The sequence below is a fragment of the Heliangelus exortis genome, chromosome Z (assembly GCF_036169615.1).
Source record: "Heliangelus exortis chromosome Z, bHelExo1.hap1, whole genome shotgun sequence".
NCBI classification, from domain to species: domain Eukaryota; kingdom Metazoa; phylum Chordata; class Aves; order Apodiformes; family Trochilidae; genus Heliangelus; species Heliangelus exortis.
Genome location: NC_092454.1, coordinates 24,953,306 through 24,973,935, shown reverse-complemented (window position 1 = coordinate 24,973,935; position 20,630 = coordinate 24,953,306). Strand labels below are relative to the sequence as shown.

The following is a 20,630-nucleotide window of genomic DNA, read 5'->3' as shown; positions in this document are numbered from 1 at the left end:
CCAATCTAATCTATGGGGGTAAAGGCTTCTGCTTTGGGTTTCTACTACGTCATTGATGTCTGACTTGGTTCAGTAGCCTTTTTTTTTTTCTTTCGTGTCCCTATGATGGCAGTGATATTGAGCATATGTGCAGCATTCATCTCCTGACAGGTGAGCCTCACTGCACAGCAGCATAGTCCATATTAAGTGCGATGTAGAGATAGGCTGTCTGCTACCTGCAGGGAATCACAAGCTGCCTGCAGCAGTCAGAAGCAGTAGATTCACAGTGGCTCATCTTTGTGTTGTTATACAGGGAATTTTTCTACTCTCCATTCCAGATTCTGAAGAGTTTTCCCTCTGCCACCACATCTGCCTCTCGTCTATCTCTGTTTCATTTGTGGTCATCTTCTCCCTTTTCTTTTAACCCAGAGAACTGCATCTCTGTTTAGACCTTCTCATTCATCCTTCTGCATGACAGATGGTCCCAGCCCATTATCTTCTTACGTCTCCTTGGCATTTCTGTTCTCTCGCATTCAGACACCTGCTCCCTATCACCCAAGGTGTTGTTCTCTGTTGTTCTCTGTGTGTGCATTTTTGCCCACCAGAAGGATTGTGTACTTCCTCATTCATCCTCATACTGCTGGCTGTCTGGGCTAGGCCAAATGTCATGGGAATGTCAGGGCTACAGTGACTATATATTGCTGTTCAAGAGCTCCTGCAAGATAGATAAATAGTGAATTCTTGCTGATTTTGTTAGCTAAAAGGCTTCCAGTTATTTTTTGCCTACCTGTTCAGTGTTTGCTTAGCTGGAGTCATGTTCGATAATTCTTGCCTGTGTTCTTGGACAACTTGAGGTTAGGGCCATTTTTGAGCCAGGAATATATTGTTTGAAGGTGAGAGGGTAGCTGAAGCCTATGGGCTGCATAAGAAGTCATGAAGAAACAAATGCTTGAGAAGGTGACACTGCTTATCTCTTGTTAGCTTGTTTCTGTGGTTTAGTGTAGCATGGAGATACCATGGATTGATTTTTTTCCTTACATACTAGTTTTGATAAGGCAAAGAGTAATACCAGAGCTACCGCGAGGTTCCTACACAAGGCTGGTGGATATGTGCTACTCAGCTAATTTTTCTTAAATTAATTCTTAATTTTCTTTAATTTAAAATATAACTTTACATGGCACTGTTGAATTCTTTAGGTGTATAGCATGCAGAGTTCTGTTTTAAAATGCTAAGGCAGTAAAAATTTTTTGAGATTAATTAGATTTCTTTGATTGTACCTGCCATTCCTGGTAACATAGTATTTGTTAGGTAACTGCTTATTTGTTACAAAGGAGTGTGTGAGGGTTGGCTGAAACGGATTCAAGCTGCTGTCTCATCTAGTGTCTCTATACTTACTCCAATTCCTAGGGAATAAAAATCTTAAGAAGAGGTCCAAATTCTCTTCCAAGTGTGAAACAGTGGAAAGTTTGCTGGGAGGAAGCCCATTTCTGACTTACTGTGTACTGTGGTTCTGTAATGTAGCTAAGTGTGGTGCTGCAGTTCTTAGCTGAGGTGAATTCTGAAAAGCACAATTTGGTCTGTGCAGAATAAAAAATTCTGGCAATGGACAAGTTCCACTTTACACACCAAAAATTATCATCTCCCAGCTGCTTGGAAGTTTGAAAGCTGTGAACCTGAAGGGACCCACTACTGGAACTTTCCTATTTTGAGAAGTTCACCTGATAGGAGCACAGGCATTTGTGATGTGAAATGAAGATACAAAGCGACTTACACAGGAAATTTATTTTATTTATCAGGCGGTAGATGAAGGACACAATCCAAAATGGCAAACAGTATTAGAATTATCATGAAGTTGATTACTCATGCAAGTCTTGTAAGGAAAACATTTGTTTCTCTGCCATGATTTCAAGATTTATTGCCGAAGCATGACTAGATAAGCCTGTTTACCTCCAAACTGGAGTTTGAGATGTGCCAGGCTGAAAGTGTGCTACGAGCTGTGAAATTGCTCAGGCTTGGGGGGGGAGCATGTCTGCACTGTCTCCTAAGCATGGGGCTTGTGCTGCTGTCATGCTGACATTTGTAGGACTGTACAGCTTTCCTCAGGCGATTCTGCTCTTAAATGAAGTGCTGAAAGATGTCTCTGCATATCAGAGCTGGATTATGCTGTCTGCAGCTTGAGGTGTTTTACAGTTATGGTTTTGTTTCATTGGAGGCTGTACAGCTGAAGCTGAAATGTGGTTTTGATAGCTTTTGTGGGAAGTGCACTGGTCTTGTTACACCTCCTGCTTAGCTGGGTCAACTGGTTTGCCCAGAAGAGCAGAGGCTGGCAAAGCAACATGGGCAAAGTAGCTTTCTTGGACATAATCTGGCTGTAAAAGAAAAACAAGACCGAGAGTCCATTCAGGAATGTCAGGCTGACATTGGCTCCTATCAGAGTGTGTGAAATCAGGTCTTTCCTGGCTGTCATTGGAGGACAGCAAACCCTTGGGTAAAGAAATGGCCTGTACAAAGTCTGTAGAACTTTTATTGGTATTTCTTTACAAAATAGGTGACCCTCTGGTATGAAGAGGGCCATCTGGTAGTTTTCAGCACTACTTTTGGGTGCCTTGAAGGAGGACCTGTAGGTGCCAGATTTTGTCACCTCTGCTTGCTGTGGATGCTGTTGTACAGGAAGCTGGTGCTGTGAGCCTTGGGGGACTTCAGGCAGGGAAGTTGTGGCATGCCATCACCAGAAGGGGTATGGCACCAGTTACAGGGCAGAGAAAGAGAGGTTGCATGGAGAGTGAGGAAGGGTCAAGTATGCAGGCAGTCCCATAAATGTAATGGCAATGTAAACAGAAATGCCATAGCAATAAAGAACTTTGCACTCCTAGATGCATGGAATTGAGTTTCTGAAGCTTCATGGTATATTCTGCAGCTTTGGTTAAGTGCAGATTTATACCAGGCAAAACTCAGTCCTGATAGCAACATTGTGTGGGGTTGGTGCCTGACTGGGTATTGCACTAGTCTGTTCAATCTGTCTGGGTATTTCTTTCAGATTGCTGCTTCCTGGCAATTTAATTAACAAGAAAATAAACGGGGCAGGAGTCAAGAGAGTTGTCCGAGCTTTTCAGACACAAAACCATTCAAAAGCATCTCAGATTTAACTTTATCTTGTGCTGTTTTTTGAGCACAGGTCCTACTTCTAACCATCATGTTGCAAAGATACTGCTGTTCACAATCAGAACTAAGTTTTGGTTTTGGTTTGTGAACAGAACTTTTAGGTGTCTGAAAGATGTTACTTGGTCAGAAGCTGACATTAGCTCACCAGTATTCAGAGAGTCCCCAAATTACATCCAGGTGTCTTTTTACAGTTGAAACAATGCTGTTCATGTATGTTACTGGCAAGTACATGCATGCAATGTTTCTCCTTATTATGCTAATCAGCTTTCATTACCTAGTAATGAGGTTAAATATGAGTTTCCATAAGCAGCATTTTTCCACTATGGATACTTCAGAATATTCTTTAATATATCTATTCAATTTTTGCAATAATCTGTGGCTGCTTTCTCTGAGTAGAGGGGGAATTTGGAAGTGTCATAAGCCCCATGAGGGAAGTATATAAAACAACAAAATTCAAAACATTTTCCAAGTCCAGCACATCTCTATTCTGTATGTAGTATCTTCTTGAACATTAAAGGCTGTCTTCCTGTTGTATAGTGCTACTTTAAAACAGTAAGTACTACCAGCTACATGCCTAACTTCCAGAGTGTTGACTTCTAAATGCATGAGATCTAAAACACGCTATTTAAAGGAGTCCCTTTGATTGTCCTTGTAACATTTTTTCTGATATCTCTGTTGAAGCTTGAGAGATGATTGTGCTTGTGCACACACAGATGTGTGTGATCGTGCACATTGTGATTTTTTTCTTCCTGATACTGTGAAGTTTTTTCTGCCTGGTCCCCAGTAGATGACCTTAAAACAATAATCCATCTGCAGGTGGAAAGTTAGTTTTAATGAAGAAGCAAATCACAGAAGATAGCCAGTCAGGAAGATGGTGTGGGTAGTTCCTTTCACCGTTGCTGTCAGTATTTTATTCTACAATTTACATATAATCTATTAAGTGTAAATGTAGTAAGTAAATGCTGACATCATTAGTATGTGGTTTGCTACAGGTGTTGCTGTGCTCTAAGAAATCAGCAAACTTGCAAACTAAGTAATATTGCATTTCTTAGAATAATATAGTTTGTGAGAGAAACTTGAAGATGTCATTTTCCCTTTTCATCAGTTTGTACCCAAGTGTTTGAAGAGGAAAACTTTGTGCCAGCACTGTATAAGGAAGTAATAAATGTTAATATAAACACTAGTTATTGTACAAAGGTTTAGAAAAGTGTGGAGTTTGTTACTGAAAAAGCAAGAGAACTTTAGGAACTGTATTTTGCATAGTTAGAAATACTTTTACTTAATACATATAATTTTGTAGATAAACCACTACATCTTAATGCATGTTTATTCTCCCATGGAAGTGTGAAACCTCTCCTAAGTGCTGCAGCTGTATTGGTCCTTGTTAAACTTGCCTGGAGAGGTAATTATTGTGTATCTTGCAGCCCAATTTAATGGAACTGAGAAACCGCAATCATCTCCTCCCTCAAATGACCAGCGCAGGCAGTTAAGAGCACCTGGAGGAGGCTTAAAACCTATCAGACATGGCAGTCCAGAATTCTGTGGGATCCTGGGAGAGAGAATAGATCCAACCATTCAACTGGAAAAGCAGATGTAAGTAAGCACAGTAATTGCTCTGTAGCTCTTTGCCTCCCCACTTACAGGAGCAGCAAGTGTACCAAATCCTGCTGTCCAGCTTTGCCTACTCAGTATCTCCTGTGTTACTATTAATGAAAAACTATTTGTATGAATTGTGCAAAATGTAGGTAACTTTTGTGGAAGACAAAACAGAGTTACACTGGAAACTCACCTCGGGAGCAGTGAATTTTATCTGCCAAAGATATGTGTAGTTATTCCCTTTTCAACCATGCTGATTACATTGCATTAGGCAAAACAGGTATATATCACATATATATAAATTGCTTTTTAAGCTGCACAAATTCTGTATCTGTGGCTGCAGAACATGTTTCTAGTAGCTTAGACATGCCTTGCATCTGGCTGTAATACAGGTCCAGGGAGAAACCAGTAAGACCACTTAAAGTTTTCAGGAAAGACTCATTTTACTCCAGGGTAGTATTTAAAAGCAGTTTTGTCAGATCCTAACTCAAGTTCTGGTGTAATTCCCTCTAGTGAATGTTTGGTATCCAGAAGAGTGGCCTCTGTCTTGCCTCGCTGTTACTCTTTCTTGAACCATTTGTACAGAATGGTTGTGTGGTGGAATGACCCACTGTCCCTGTGTCATACTAAAGGTGAAGCTCTGTGGAAGGGGCCAGAATCCCCTGACAGGCAAAGGAAGAAAAATCTTGTAAAGCAATTTAGAAAGGAATTTTACACCGACAGTTATAAGCATGGAGAAATTCAATAGACTCATATAGTGAGGAAGCTATGTATTGAAACCCTGAAAGCAGTCACACTCCAGATGCTGTCATTATAAGTTAGATGCAGATTTTCTTTTCACAGGAGAGGGAGGGCATAGTTTAGCATGGATGTGAGTGTGTTCTTTTTGAGCATACTTTGTTCCTAAATGGTAGTCATGTTGGGAAGATTATCAGTTCCTTTGCCAGTTGTGTCTGAGAGAAGGTAGTTCCAGAAATTTCTTTCCCTTTGACATTCTATTTTTACATGCAATATTTGGAAACTTTAGCTTGAAACAGAGAACGGTACCATCCACATGGTGTCACATTGCATCTAATTGACCTCAGCCTTCGAGCAATCTGCTCATTGACAGATTGTAGACTTATCTTCAACAGAGAAAGTAGCAACCATTGTTGCAAAATCATTCAGTGATACTATAAGGTAAATGGCTAAAATGCTATAAACTTGACTGTAAAATTTGATCCTCAGATTTGGGTGGTTTCAGTCCACCATATCCTCCCAAAAAAAAACCCAAACCTAAAGACATTTAAAATACTTCAAAAATTGAATGTCTGTTAATTAAATTTTCACTCATAAATATCTTGTGTGCTCCTCTCTTCTGCATTACTGCAGTTACATGTAATTGCAATCAATAATAACCGCTGTAGAGCTAGTTTTGCTTCCTTTAATATTTCAAGTGTTTAATCAGGTAAGATTCTTTTTGATTCTTTATTATGCAAGATCAAACCACAAATTAATGCACAGTTAGTGTGTATGTCAGAAAACAGAAGACTTTAGATGTATTGTACCTTAGTTTATTCATAATCACACAAAATTCTCAAGTTTTAGCAATGTGAGACACCTTTCCACAGTACATGCCAGGCTATTCCATTTTCCTTACAAAAATGAAGTTCATTTTTATAGAGAGGAGTACAAGAGCTAGAGGAAAGGAATCATGCAAATTGACAAGTGGATTTCATAGAAAGTAGGTTAGGAAGTTTTGCAAACAGACAGAAATATTTAATTGTGATAATACAGAAAAAAGTGCTGCTCTTTCCTTGTGATTAAGGAATCTGTAACTATGAACTTAGTAACTCATGGACCCAAGGGAACTGAATGAATTTGATAGATTTGCTCAACAGCTAAAGAAGAGAGTGTGTTCTATTTACGTTGCCTTATTAAAAATGGGTCCCTCACAGCCCTATGTACAAGATCTTGTGACTTTTTGCTCTGATCAATTAAGAAACAGTGTTGTGCATTATATGAGCTATAAAAACTGATTTTACTTACCATATAATTGATGAAGTGTTCTTTCTTAAGTGGAGCTGTGGCCACTAAGTGGCTGAAACCTGACCGTTGAAAAAGTAAGGGACATCAGGAAGAACATTCTATAAGCCTTCCTGTCCTGGGAGGAGATACTGATAAAGGTCAAATTGTGTTTAAATTTTGCTTTCAGATCTGCATTGTGTGCCTGTGTTTTCCAGGATGTCTTAGAAGACATGCATGTCTTCCAGTTCTTCTGTCACATACATTGATATCTTCCACAAGTTTTCATTTCACTGTTTTAGTATCATGTCATTGACATTTGACTCTTTGACCTTTCTGCACAAATACCTATATGCAGACATTTAAATAATAGTCACACCCAAGGCAACTGCAGTACAGTTGAAACAGCAAATAAATCTGGAAATTTAAGCTGATTATAACACTATGGCTGTCTGTCTAGCTAGCAGTAATAGGAGTAATCTGAGTGTTCCGTTTACATGGGCATATGATTCACTTCTGAATACTGCTGCATACTCTAAGCTGTAGCTGAAATATCTTCCAGGCATCACTTCTACATCAAGATGGTCTCCCATCAGCAGTTATCTTTGTATCTGGATGTTTTTCTTTCAACTGTTTAAAAATCACATTTTGTTTCCTGGAACCAGCCCCACATTCTTTTTCCATGACAGTCTCTGCCAACTACAGAACACCGGATCTGAGTAATGTGAATTACTTCCTTCAGAATATTGGAGTCTAGGATATCTCCCTGGTTTTGGATGTCATATTTTATTTTTGTTTTATTTGACCCTTTAGGGAGAAAAGAAAGGCAAATTGTTTCTAAAAATTACTCCTATTAGTTATACACTCCTAGGCCCAATTTCTGATTCTTGCCTAGAGTCAGTATGCTTCTTTTAGATGCAGAAAACAACCTAGTCTTTAAATTGCTTATTGAGAATTATCCCTCAGCAGCAAATATCTTAGCACCTCTTTCCCACTCGCAACCGTTTGTGTTTTTCACATGTCATTTTCTTTGCTTTTGCTGGTTCTATTTTTGTTTTGTATTTTAGTTGAAATACTGATACATCACAGGAATGAAGTAGAGTTCATGTATATATTGTGGATCATCTTGTAAAATAAAGATTATAATGCGTTCCTCTGAATGGGAATTTCTAACATAAATATGTACACCAATCCTGTTACATGTTTTCCTGATCTAAGTTTTGTCCTTCAGCTGACAGGAATTACAGGCCTCCACCAATTGTAAAGTTAACATCAGATAATGGAAGCAATGTGGGTTTTGTCCATAATATGTTAGATCTTAAAAGGTACCCATGTGATATTAACCATTATTCATATCTTAAAGAAATGAAGTATTGAAAGGAGTATGGATTGTAACATATGTGTATTATCACTCTGCTTTTTTCTAGATGGTATCACGGAGCAATCAGTCGGACAGATGCAGAAAACCTGTTACGTTTATGTAAAGAGTGCAGCTACCTTGTGAGAAATAGTCAAACGAGCAAGCATGACTATTCTCTTTCACTGAAGTAAGTTTTTGTCAGTAAAACACAATAAATGCAATTCATATGCCACAGCTTCTCTTGTGCAAAAAAGAGAAAATTACCTAGTCCGTGGCTGCATTGGTTCAGCTCCGAAGGGCACCCAGAAAGTTTGAGGCTGTCAGTCTGCATAGTGTGTAGTGGCAAGTCACTGCATTTGGATATTGCAGTGTGGAGTTCTTTGGTCTCTTGGTGCTCACTTTAATAAATAAACTTGGAATCTTTTTTTTCTTCAGCAGCTCCTGCTACTTCTGTTTAAGGCTGAATAAGCAACTACATTGTTTGAGTATTTTATTTCTTTAGCTATGGAATGAGTAGAAGGGCGTATGTTAACCTAGTTTTAAGATTCTATTCCAGGGCTTAATAAAAATATTTTGTAGGACTATTTTTACATTTTAATTCCATTGCTGTTTTTGTTGGGATGTCTCTGTAATGCAGAGGTCCCTCTTGAACTAGAAGACACCTGCTTTAGAAATGAGGTTCAACTCCTGTTGTTCCTTTTGTCATTTGATTTGTGTATTCTCTGATAACCATAGATGTCTAGATATTTTGAAATGTTCAACTCTTAATGTGACACTTCAGATATAGGCAGGCTTTAGTTTTCCTATAAATTATTTTAAGTCTTGGAATATGACTTGGTTTTAAGTATTACACTTAACTCTTGCATCAGCACATGAATTTTCTGATTTGAGTACAATTTCAAGAGAAATCTCCTTGTGCCTTTCTGTTTTTCTTCCTGTGCTGTTCCTAAGAACATTCTAACTACTCCTTAGGTAGAGGAGTTGTGATAGTAGAGCACTAAGACCCCCTGTCAGCTGTGGATTCTCATGGCAAACTAAAGGGGACCCTAAGGCATTCTGTATGGATATTGGTTTTGTGAAGAATGTTGACAAATTTGTAAAACCTATCAGAGTTGCCTTAGCTAGGACCCTCTACATGAGATGGGAATATGGATGTATAGGGGAGAAGGGACTGCTACCCCAAATCTGGGAAAAGTAAACCAAATAAAAGCTGTAGGTTTAAAGCCAGTGTTCACCAGCCAAACTGAGTGTATTACATCAGAACTAGGATAAACTGGACTTGCATATCTCAAAATCCAGCTTCATTGAATATTTTTCTTTAGGAACACTTGATCTGCTTCTGGGCGCCCCCTTAAGGCCTCCTTTCCCAACTCAGCTGTGTTGAAAGGGAAATTTAGATAGCAGTAGAGCCCTGCAGCAACGGATATGAGTATCTGCTGTGACTGTACCTTGAATATGGGAAAGCAATGCTGAAGACTAAGCTGTGAGGTTACAGGCATGAGCCATCCAGGCTTGCTCTGGCAGCACATTAGTAGGAGTCCTGAAGTAATTATTGAATTTGTTCTTGGTTATCTAATCAAGTGTGATGTCTTTCTGATACTTTCTTTAAGTGTAATACAGTTTGAGGAGAAATTGCTTCACTGGTGAGGCACATTAAAAATTAAAAATGGCTGCAGAAGCCATAATGAAATACTTTCAAATGACTGCACTCACCTTTCACTAATTAATCAATTAATTAATGTGTTCTGAAAAGTACTAAGTTGTCTGTAAGCCTGTATTCTCCCATTAGGCTGAGCATCCTGGCTGTAGATTTGTAGGGTGTTTTTTTGGTTTTTTTTTAGCCTTTTTACCTGGGTTTCCTTGGTACAAGTGTGGCAGGCTGTGTTTAATAATGGAATTGTATTTCTTTTGTAGTGTTTTGTATATGAGCTTTTCACAGCAATTCATGAGCAGGGGACACACTAAACTTTACTCACTGATGGGAAAACTAGTGAGTGCAAGTCCCCTGTTTCATGGGTTGTTTTTTTTTTTTCGATGGGTAGGGTCTACTTTGTATTCAGCCCATAATTACTGAAGCAGCATCCAGTTTCTGTTTTATCCTTTGACTGATGTTTTTTTCTTTTTTACCACAATCACGGAATTATAGAATGGTTAGGGTTGGAAGGGACCTTAAAGATCATCAAGATCCAACCCCCCCTGCATTGGCAGGGACACCTGCCACTAGACCAGCTTGCACAAGCCCTCGTGCAACCTGGCCTTGAACAGTTCCAGGGAATGGGCATCAACAACCTCCCTAGGCAGATACAACAGAAAAGATTGTACAACAGCTGTGTTGTGCTAGCAGGTAGATTAGAACAGAGAGGTGGTAACCACCCCAGGATCAGGCAGTGGATCCATAACAGGAACACAAGAAATATGATTTGTCTATGGACAATGCATAAAAGATGAAAAGATCAGTCATAGAATCAAAGAATCAGATACCAGTCTCCAGCTGACTCTTAGAGCAAATGGGATAATTAACACACATATCTCAGCCCATTGTAAGCAGAGATGAGAGGCAGGTAGAATTTCTGTATACCCACACACGTGACTACATGAAATAAAGAGGCACATATAACATCTAGGTAAAATATTGTGAAAAAGTTATATTGAAACAAAACCACACGTGCACGGGAATGAACTCAGTTTCCTTTTGTGTGGAGCACTTGACTAAAATTATCTCCTGGCAAATTCTTTTATCTATATTGAGAGCAAACTCTGCTGTCAATGTGTATTGTGTGTTTATATATGTGAGGATTGGCTGTGAAAAGACAGTGAACTCCAATATTAAGTTTCTGGCACTGCACTACTAGAACTCGCACTTCAAAATGTGTGAAAATTTTTGGCACATTCTGGGAGAAGCATTAAAATGGTCTTTGTTGTGTAACTGCATAAATCAGTCACGTTAAAGAGCAAAAAGACAGGAACTACATTTAGATTAAAAAAAAAAAAAAGCACTGTGTGGAAACGATTGTCAAGAAAGTGAAAAGAATGCTGGCTACAATCAGACAAAATTAGACAGCTGAAGCTGACTTTTCTGGAATGTTGTTTCAAGCCCAAAGACACTTCTATTTCAGTATGTAGGAGTATGTAATTCAGTATGTAATTCAGTATGTAATGAACCTTTTTTCCATTTTGGTTCATTAAAGCAAGGGTTCTGATTGGGTTAATACCAAAGTCCAATGAGTTACTTTTGTCATCAGTGATTCTATTGCTTGATCAATGACCCTGTGTTTTCTTTATTATTACGGTTGTTTAAGCCAAAGTGAGTCTACTTAGCTACAGAAATGGGGAAGAACCTGATCTGTAGGTCAGTGGAATCTGGAATTGCCCTGTGGGTTTAGGTGAGATCTGGCAATTGTGTAGCTCTGTGCCTCCAACATGATTCTTGGGCAAAAATCGCTTCTGTTCCTCTCTAAATGTTGTATACTTCCTCCAGGCATTCATATTCACCATTGTCCTTTAGGTGTGTTTGTACTTCTCAAGAACATTCACCAGCATGTGGGAATCAGTATTTTTTTCAGCTAAATTCACATGTTTCTGATTCAGGGGAAAAATGAATGACATACTGATTTTGTATTGAGATTAAGTGTTAGTAATTTAAAGTCTATCCTTTAGCTTCATTTGGCAAGCTTATTTAAAAAAAAAGTTCTTACTCTAGTCTTTAGGTTTATGGCTTTCTTTTCTCTAGTAAAAAAAGAGAAATTTAAGTTTCCTAAAACACGCAAACATTACCTGTATTTGAAAAGTTAAAAGATGGTAGTGCATTGATTTCATTTACTAAACTGAATATTGCACAAAGAAGATGTCTCTGAAGACCATGTTTTCCATTAGCAGGAAAGCTTTCTGTGGACTTTTGAGAGGGCCAGACAGGCTTAACTGGCATTTGGAATGTGCACATGAGTTGTTTGTCTGATTCAAATTCTAAAAATAACTATTCCAAATGTGTGAAACATGCATTGAAGTTACATCATTACCAAAGCATAATGCATCTCACTTGTGTGTTTTAGGTGTTATGCAATTACTTCACTGGACACCAAGCTCACAGAGGTGCCTTCCTAATGTAACAATAGAACAGCATCTTAATATAGGGTATTATGTTTCAATATCGCTCAGTTAGGCAATCAGCTGGGCTTAATAGCTAATTCTTTCAGTCATAATTTCCTCTTCCCAAAGCTCCTTGCATCAGTGTGCACCAAACCTTCACAGCCTCATTTCCAACCTCACATTTCAAATTTGGAAAATGCAGATGTTCTTGAATTTTTGAGATTAGTATTCTTTCAGAAATAAGATAAATGTGCACATTATGAGTAAAGACACTGAGGCTTTGCTTTCTGACCTTTCAGATAATTTCTGTGCAGTCATTGCCACTCTAAAGAGAACAGAGCTGAATGGTGTTTACTGACACCCTGATCCTGGGGTCTCATAAACAGGCATGTGGTTTTCCCTAAATAGCAAATACAAGTTCACAAAGTGTTTTGTCATGAAAATGCAGGACTGATTTGTAGGAGAGGTCCTGCTTCTCAAAGTTGAGAACATAGACTTTGGGTAGGGTCTGGGCTTTGGATTAATGCTGGATTTGTTACCTTTTAGTTGTTTTAAAACATATAATATCTCTTGGAAAGTAACTTTTGTAATAGTGTTTAAAAAAATACTGGTTCTTCCTGTTACTATTGTTTACAAAGAGTTAGCAGGATTTCTGGCTCTCAAAATCAGCAGTTGAATGAAAGTATTTAAAAATTTACTACTAGTCTGCTCTTGACCTTAATAATGATAGGGACCTGGCTGTTAGTAGACATCAAGGATGCTGTAACTTGTACAGAATTCCAGCTTGTACTGAACATGCTTACTAAAAGCAGCAGGTGGGAACTGGTTAGAGTGGATCCTGAGCTCAACAGTGGTCTTCACATGGATGCTGTTGCAAATGGACACTGCCAGCCCTTGCTGGCAGGCAAAGAGGCCTCACACCATGCAGACAGTGGCTGTCAAGACACAGAATGACAGTCCTATGTACTTTGTGTTTCAAGAAGAAACAGGAAAAGTAGCCTATGAGTATCTCCAGTAAAGAATTTTTCGAAGTAAGCACTCATCAAGAGGAAGTAAAAATAAATTTATGTTTTGGTTTGTTTTTTTTCAGGAGAGAGTATAATTTATTTCTGTATTACTGTAGGTGGCATGAAACGTTACAGGTTTGTTCAGAGTGACAGCATATAATGTAACAGACATTTCAGAACAGGAAAACAAGACGACATGAGGCTCCAGCATTGCTATAAAGTTTTTTTTCCCCAGTGTTTAGTGCAAATATGTTGCTTTTTTTCTCCTGTCTAAGTGGCATTTCATCAAAATGAATGCAGAAAAACCCATTTTGATAAAATGGCATTTCTTCAGAAAAAGAGCTTTCAGAAGGCTTGGCTAATTTTTCTGGTTGTGAACATGGCCAGTAAGGTTTTCTGGAAAAAAGCCACTAGGTTTTGTATCCAATTATGTTACTTGTACTTTCTTGTATCACACTTCAGGTGAAAGACCAAACCCAGCACAATCTCGGGAGCTCTCTGCACAATTCCTTTCTCTTTCTTGTCCTCACTGGATTTCAAAAACAGAAGGAAAGCATGTGGGAAAGCTGTAATTTGAAGTTACTTGGTTTTATAGTTGTGTTGCAAAACATTTTAAACAAGGTGTGACTATTAGTCATATACCAAGTATTGTGTTTATGTAAACATCTGTGCTTGAGAGTTCCAAAGAAGTTTGTTGCAGGGATCAGCAACTCCTGCTCTGTATTTGAAACTCATGGGAATGGTTGCAATAAGGAAGGGAGGGAATCAGTACTGTCTGATTTGGTACTGGTACTGAACAAAAAATTGTGAAAGAATTATTGCAGTATTTGAGAAACCATAATAACATTTATAGTTTACATGGTAACAATATCACATGAGTTAGGTCAAGTCCCAGCATCTTCTCTTGCAGAATGAGAATGTCTCATCGAGGCACTGGCTTTCATCAGTGTTCATCTGTGTGAATTTGGGTTCTGCTCTTTGAAAATTTTGAGCCTGGTAGGTTCTTGTAGTTATTACTTTCTGAGAAATCTGTAAACCAAAAGGAGGACTGGTCACTATCAGATGTGTTCTGCTTGTACTTGTTCAGGTAGACTCCAGCAGAGCTTAGAAAACTAAGCAGAAACTAACTTTCAGCTAGTTCAACCATGAGGCCTTTTCCTCATCTGATGTTTTAGTAATCCCTTTGAATATCAGAATTAGAGTTTAGGTTGAAAGAGTTAGGAGGAGAGGAGGGGGGAGGAGTACGACTTGCAGGTTCCATGTTGAGCAGTGTCCTTATAATCCTAGTTGCTGTTCTAGCAATGATAGTGCTGCTAAACAAGTGTAGATACCTTCTGCCCTTCCAGTTTTTAGTAGACACTTAATCTCTATGAATGCATGTGCATACCAGAAGAGGGATGTATGAAAGACAGACTTCAAAAACAAATGGGAAGGGGGAGGCAGCATAGAGGAAATTTAGTTCAGATGTGAACAGTTTCAAATACTAAACTTCTTGAAGGTTTGTACGTATATATAAATATTGAAACATGATACAAGGGCATGACTTCAAGGTGCTAAGATGACTTTCTTCCAGTTTCACTTCTTCACTCTGGAAGATGGTAGCTTAATGTTTCTAGCTGCAACGAGTGACACTTCAGTTGGATTACTTGTAACAGCGAAGGTAGATAATCATTCACAGTGTAGGTTTTGGAAACTAAAAGGCAGTAAGGGAGATGGAGGAAAATAATTGAAAACACAACATTTGCTTTCATCCACCAGTAAGCCTGGAATAATGCTTACTTTGAAGAGTTGTCAACACCCAGAAAAGTAGGTGTCATAGAAATTAGAACTCAACCCATCACTAACAACATAACTGTTCACTGTAAGCACTAGCAATCAGTAGCATTTAATTAACATTAATCAGTAATAATTAATTAGTTAATTGATTGAATGTTTCTTAGCATTCACACAAAATGACATCTGAAATCCATTTCTGAGGGATTTCCATTCAGACTGGGTTTTACTTAATGAAAGTAATTCTGATTTGGTTTGGTTTGGTTTGGTTTTTTTTAGGACCCAAAAAACTTAGAAATACATGGGAAGAAATAGGTTGGGTGTGATTTTTGTGGAAATATTTTACAAGAAATATTTATTGTAATATAATAATTATTTTTTTTAATTTCCACCTCCATTTCAAACAAGCCACAAAAGACTATCGAGGGAAAGACTTGCAAAAGGGAAGCTAGGTTTTTATATGTTCTAACTGTAAAAGTTGTGAAGAAACATCACATCTGAAGGGGGGAAGATATAATGTATGGATAAGGTAGTATGAAGGTAGGATATAACCATTTTTCAGCAGTCAAATGCTAGGTTAGATGTGCATCCATTTCCTCCCAGTTTTCCAGCACACTGCCTTAAAAATAAAGTGGAAGCTAGTGCTTTACTGAGTGGTCTTAAAGAGATGTCACTAATTTTTCAGAGGAGATAGACTGAAGATTAATGACTGAAGGTAACTTCACAGGTTTTCATTTGCTATGGTGAGTTGACAGTTGAATCATGTGGAATGTTCCACAAAGGTCCTGGTTAGCAGTTGGTTTTAAAGAAAAGCTATGTGCAGATAAAATATCCAGGTTTCTTAGTCTTACGTGGTCGTCTTTCAAGGACTTTAAGAACCAAATGTCACTGGGCACTGTAATGATAAAATGAGTCGGTGATTGCAGGTAGAGGTCCTTCATCCACTGAGCTTAATCCTTCTACCCCATAAATAAGTGTGCTTTGCTACTGATTTTAACAGCAGGAGCTACACCCCTTAAAAATTGTAATGCGAGCTGCCTAAAAAGAAGGAATGTAGGCGACATCCCACTGCTGTGAAATAAGATAGAAATATCAGAAAACAGTGATGCAGTTTTGGTCCTCAAAATATAAGCTGTATGTGGATGGCATCCTGCTGTTTATGTAAGATGAGGGTGACCCCTCTACCTCCAGCTACATCGGCTTTGTATGAGAGGTTTTTTTAACTCTGCTATTGTGAAAGGACTTAATTTAGTCCACAGGTCTTGCTGGATTCTTCATTAAAAATTGAGCCATTACCAGGAAAAGTACATACCAGCAGCCGGCAGTACTTACCAGCAGCTGCAGAATGACATAATATATTATTAAATAATTGGCCTTTCAGGAGTAGGTCATTTTGCTAATAGGGTCAACTTCATTTGGAGTATTTCATGGTTTTCTTGATCCAAAATTTCTTTTTGTTATGAGTGATATCCAGCATTGGTGTGGGTTGCTGTAAAGATTGCATACATTTGTGAGATCTGCTACCTGTTGGGGAGTTCTCTGTGATTCCAGTCTGCTCCTAAAACATGTTTTATCAAAGAAAGAGAAATTGACTAAGTTCTTTTGATAAAAAGTAGGACTGCTGGAGCTGCCTTGTGCAGCGTGACTATGAGCCATAGATGATGAATCAGATGCCTTGGTGAATCAGATGATGAAAAAGAACAACTGGCTTGGGCTTAGTCAGCCTTTGTGATGGACTGTCCACGGGCATTTACAATTACCAGTCACTGTCAGAGGCTGGCCACTGTCTTGGTCTGTCACCCAGCAAACACATGAGTTTTGTTCTCCTACATTTCCCTCTGTCACGGAGAGCCTATTAGGGTCATGCTTCTCTCTTCCGTGCAGAAACATGAACTAACTCTTTGCTTTCCTTGCAGGAGCAGTCAAGGTTTTATGCACATGAAGCTGATGAAAACCAAAGAGAAATACATTCTGGGTCAGAACAGCCCTCCCTTTGACAGTGTTCCTGAAGTCATCCACTACTACACCACAAAAAAATTGCCTATCAGAGGAGCAGAACACTTGTCACTGCTCTACCCTGTGGCTGTACGGACCCTCTAATAACATAGTCTCACCCCTTCCTGTAGATGGGAGGTGAGAGGTAAGCTGAGTTGCACAGAATTCATTGCCAGAATCCAGTGCTTGTGTCTGTGATGGAGAGTGGCAGCCTTTAGCCTTGGGAATGTGGCACTCTGCAGAGTTGTGCATGGGACTCTGTGTATGGTACTCGTATGCTGGACCATACATCTAGAACTATGCTTCTACATAAGAGAATAACAAAAATCTTGGTGCAAGGAAAGCAGATAACTTTCCCAGAGTTTGGCTGTGAATCAAAGTACTTCCCAATTGAAGTTCTTCCTCCATGTTTTGAGCAGATTCAACAAGTTCTCAGCAGTAAAACACCAGCAACTTTTATTCTCTTGCTACCCTGAGAACCTTCTGTGTGTAAGAGTAAGCCTACTCTGAGGGACCCTAGGGTGTTCTTGGTTTACCTGAGGAGCTGCTTAGCAGGCAAGTCTCTGTAGCTCCTGTTACTTAGTTTGATGGGGTTTGGTTTTTAATGTAGTTTCTTGAGGTAGTCAAATATTGAACTATTAGGCACACAATCTTAAAATAATTTTGTGAGAGCAAATTATGGTCAATTATTTATGAATAGGGGATATAATTTAAAAGTAGTTATTTTTTTATCCTTTTTGGTACAATAATTACTTAAGGGTTACTGTCTTCCTTTTCAAGTTTCATTCATAGATGCAGGCAGCTAATTCTCTTTGGGACAATTATACCATAATGTTTTAGATAGTTGAGAATGAGTCACTTTTATACGTGGGTTAGTATTCATGTATGAGGGGGGTCGAAGACTTTGATAAAGCTTTAGTAGGCAAAATCTTCACTTGCTCATTCACCTGGATGAAACATCTGTCCCACTGAGGTAGACAAATAACAAGTGCATCTCACACTGCCTTTCCATAAGAAGCCTTTGCTTTTGCAGATGTGTAAATGAGAACTGGGGTTATGTAGCAAAGCAGGATTTTTCTGGTGTACCAAGACACTCTTAAAACATGGTGGTCCCATGACACATACCTTATGACCAGTGTTCATTTTTACTGTGAGCAGAAGTCCCCTGCTGTATCTCTGTCGCTTTCAGCCAGAAGCACTGAAGAAGCTGCTCTGTACCTTAGGCATGCCAACTCAGTACCCATCCACTTGAGACGTATTTTCTACATGCTCTGTGTGCTTGTTGAATGGATTAAGTGAGAAAAATATTATTGTATAGGAGTTGGAACTGGGGATTAAATAATCTGGGAGCCCTCACTTTGTGTTACCTCCCACCTATGTTTAGAATGTTGTGTGTTAACCCATCAGCTGTTGTAGTAGCAAACTGGTTGTATGCAGTTTATGTATTTTACAGACTGCAATAGGACTGTGAAATTGTGTGTTATTTAATTCCGCTTTCTTATCTACTATTCCCTTTTATGTATGCTTAGAAAGAAGTGCAAATCTGGAAATTGTAATGGAATAACCACTTATTGCCTGTAAAAGCAGTGCTCCATTGTGTTGTGTAATCTGATGAAAAAACTCAAGGATGTCCCATGGAATGTCACTGGTGATGAATTTAAGCTTCCATTTAAGCTTGTTTAGTTCTATATAAGAAAACTGGCAAAGTTTGAATGGGAGTGGATCATACACATGTGAGGAGGCCAATGACATTCTGTGCAGCAACACCAGCAGGTCAGGCTGTCCCTATCTCACCCAGAATTTAAAGCTGCATTGGACTAGGTTCTTTCTCACTTTTTGGAGAAAAGGGTGGCACAGGGGGAATAGAAAGAGACAAAATTCCTCTCCAAGTGAGACAGAGCATCCCTTTTTTTTCATGTACTCACCTACATGTGCCTTTTATTTCCCTGAAGTCTTTGCAGAACTCTTAATTCTCCTCTTTATATCACCAACTGGCAAGAGCATGCAGGCACTTTTATGTTAAATTTTCTCTTGCCAGAGGAGTTCATGAAGGTGGCATAGCTTGCAGAGATGATGAATCAGACTGCACCTGCTGCTGTCTAAGCCTTTGCTTGTTATGAACTCTGGCAATCCTGTCATGCCCCGTAGGACAGATACATATTTCTTTTCTTACATGTTGCAGTGCAGTTTTGAGAATCTGGCATTGTTGCTGCTTAGTGGCCTGCTGTTCATCACAGCATAGCAGTTTGTGTGGACCAGAAACCAAAGGAGAGAATTATTCTCTATTACCACTCCTACCCCACTCCCAAAGGGAAGATAAAAGGAGAATAAAGACTGGAGACTTGAAGTTGGAATTTAAAAAAAAAAAACTGTAAACAGGTTTACTAGAACAGGGGAAAGGATGTAAGGGATAAGGGACAAAATACAAATGTATACAAATGTATCCACCCAACCCGCTCTCGCTGGTGTCAGGGACAGGTTCCTGAGGGCCCCTTGCTGCAGGGCCGACTCAGGAGAGGGCTCCAGGGCTCTTCCCAGCACCCGATGGATGTGGATTCTGAAGAGCAGCGTCGAGCTGGGGGTAAAGGAGCGCAGGGGAACAGCAGCGAAGCACAGAGCGGGCGAAAGAGAGGAGGGGCTGGGGTCTGCCTGAGCTTTATAGAGTGTGGGCAGGGAATGGGAGGGAAGGGACCCCCAGGGGTGCCGACCCTCTCCGAGTCTGAAAGCCCTCCTGCTACAGTTTCTCCTACTCAAACTATAACAAAATAAACCCTTCAGTAGCAGCTGCCAGTAGAAAGCAACATTTTTGTTAACCAAGGCCTTGCCAGGCTTCTTTAAGCACATTGTCTTTAACTCATGGAGGTGATTGTCCTGCCAAATCTTTCTTCTCATGGGATCAAAAGTTAGTTGAATCCAGCAGGTGCCACTTTGTCATCTGCAGCTTTTGGGTTGAGATCCCTTGTTTCATAAAAATCAGGTCAACATGCATGATACAAATCTGTATACAGTTTATTATGGCTTCAAGGATCAGGATTCTTGGTCCAGCAAGAGGGGATAAACTCAGCAAATGTTGGTGGTCTGTGGGAGGGTTTTATTGATTATTTTTTAAAGAAGACTTCTAGAAAGTACTCAGTAATTGCAGAATAAATAAAACCAGGATTTTGTTTGCACTGTAATGTTGTCTTTGTTTATTTAAGTGATTGTATGATATTTTTCCAGTGAAGGAATATTCTTTTCAGATGTTCTAATGTACAGTTTAAAGGCAGTGTGTTGCAGTGTGTAGTATGGCATATAGGTGGAAGATCGCATAGCAGTCATGCCTATATAGCTCATTAAAACTGTATTTTTAAAAAGAATATAAACCTCTCCCTGTTCTTCCTCTAATTGTCAATGTGTACTCAGATTGTCTTGAACAGCCAATAGTTGAAGTGGCTCTTCAGAACAGCCTGTGTTTGTGTGTCTTCACTGTGTAGTAAAAATAATCCTTAGGCTATAATCTGGTTTGGAGTCTGAAAATCATAGGTTTCAGTTCTGCCCTAAGTAATCTTCTTCACAGTCTGCACCTTTGCTAGGGTGTGCCGAAACAACACAGGTGTGTGTGTGAATGACATCACTGTGCACTTGCTTGAGGTTTAAAGAATCCAGCTATTGTGGTTTACAGCTGAATA

General features: G+C 39.2%; 1 protein-coding gene across 1 annotated transcript in view; it reads left to right on the top strand.

Moving 5' to 3' along the window:
* Positions 1–20,630, top strand: part of SHB (SH2 domain containing adaptor protein B) — a 74,126-nt gene that overhangs the window by 37,480 nt on the left and 16,016 nt on the right. The window contains exons 4-6 of the mRNA XM_071731090.1: positions 4,566–4,734; positions 8,169–8,288; positions 16,884–17,107. Coding sequence (XP_071587191.1) covers positions 4,566–4,734; positions 8,169–8,288; positions 16,884–17,067 — 473 coding nt within the window. The 3' untranslated portion in view covers positions 17,068–17,107. The remainder of the gene's footprint in view (positions 1–4,565; positions 4,735–8,168; positions 8,289–16,883; positions 17,108–20,630) is intronic.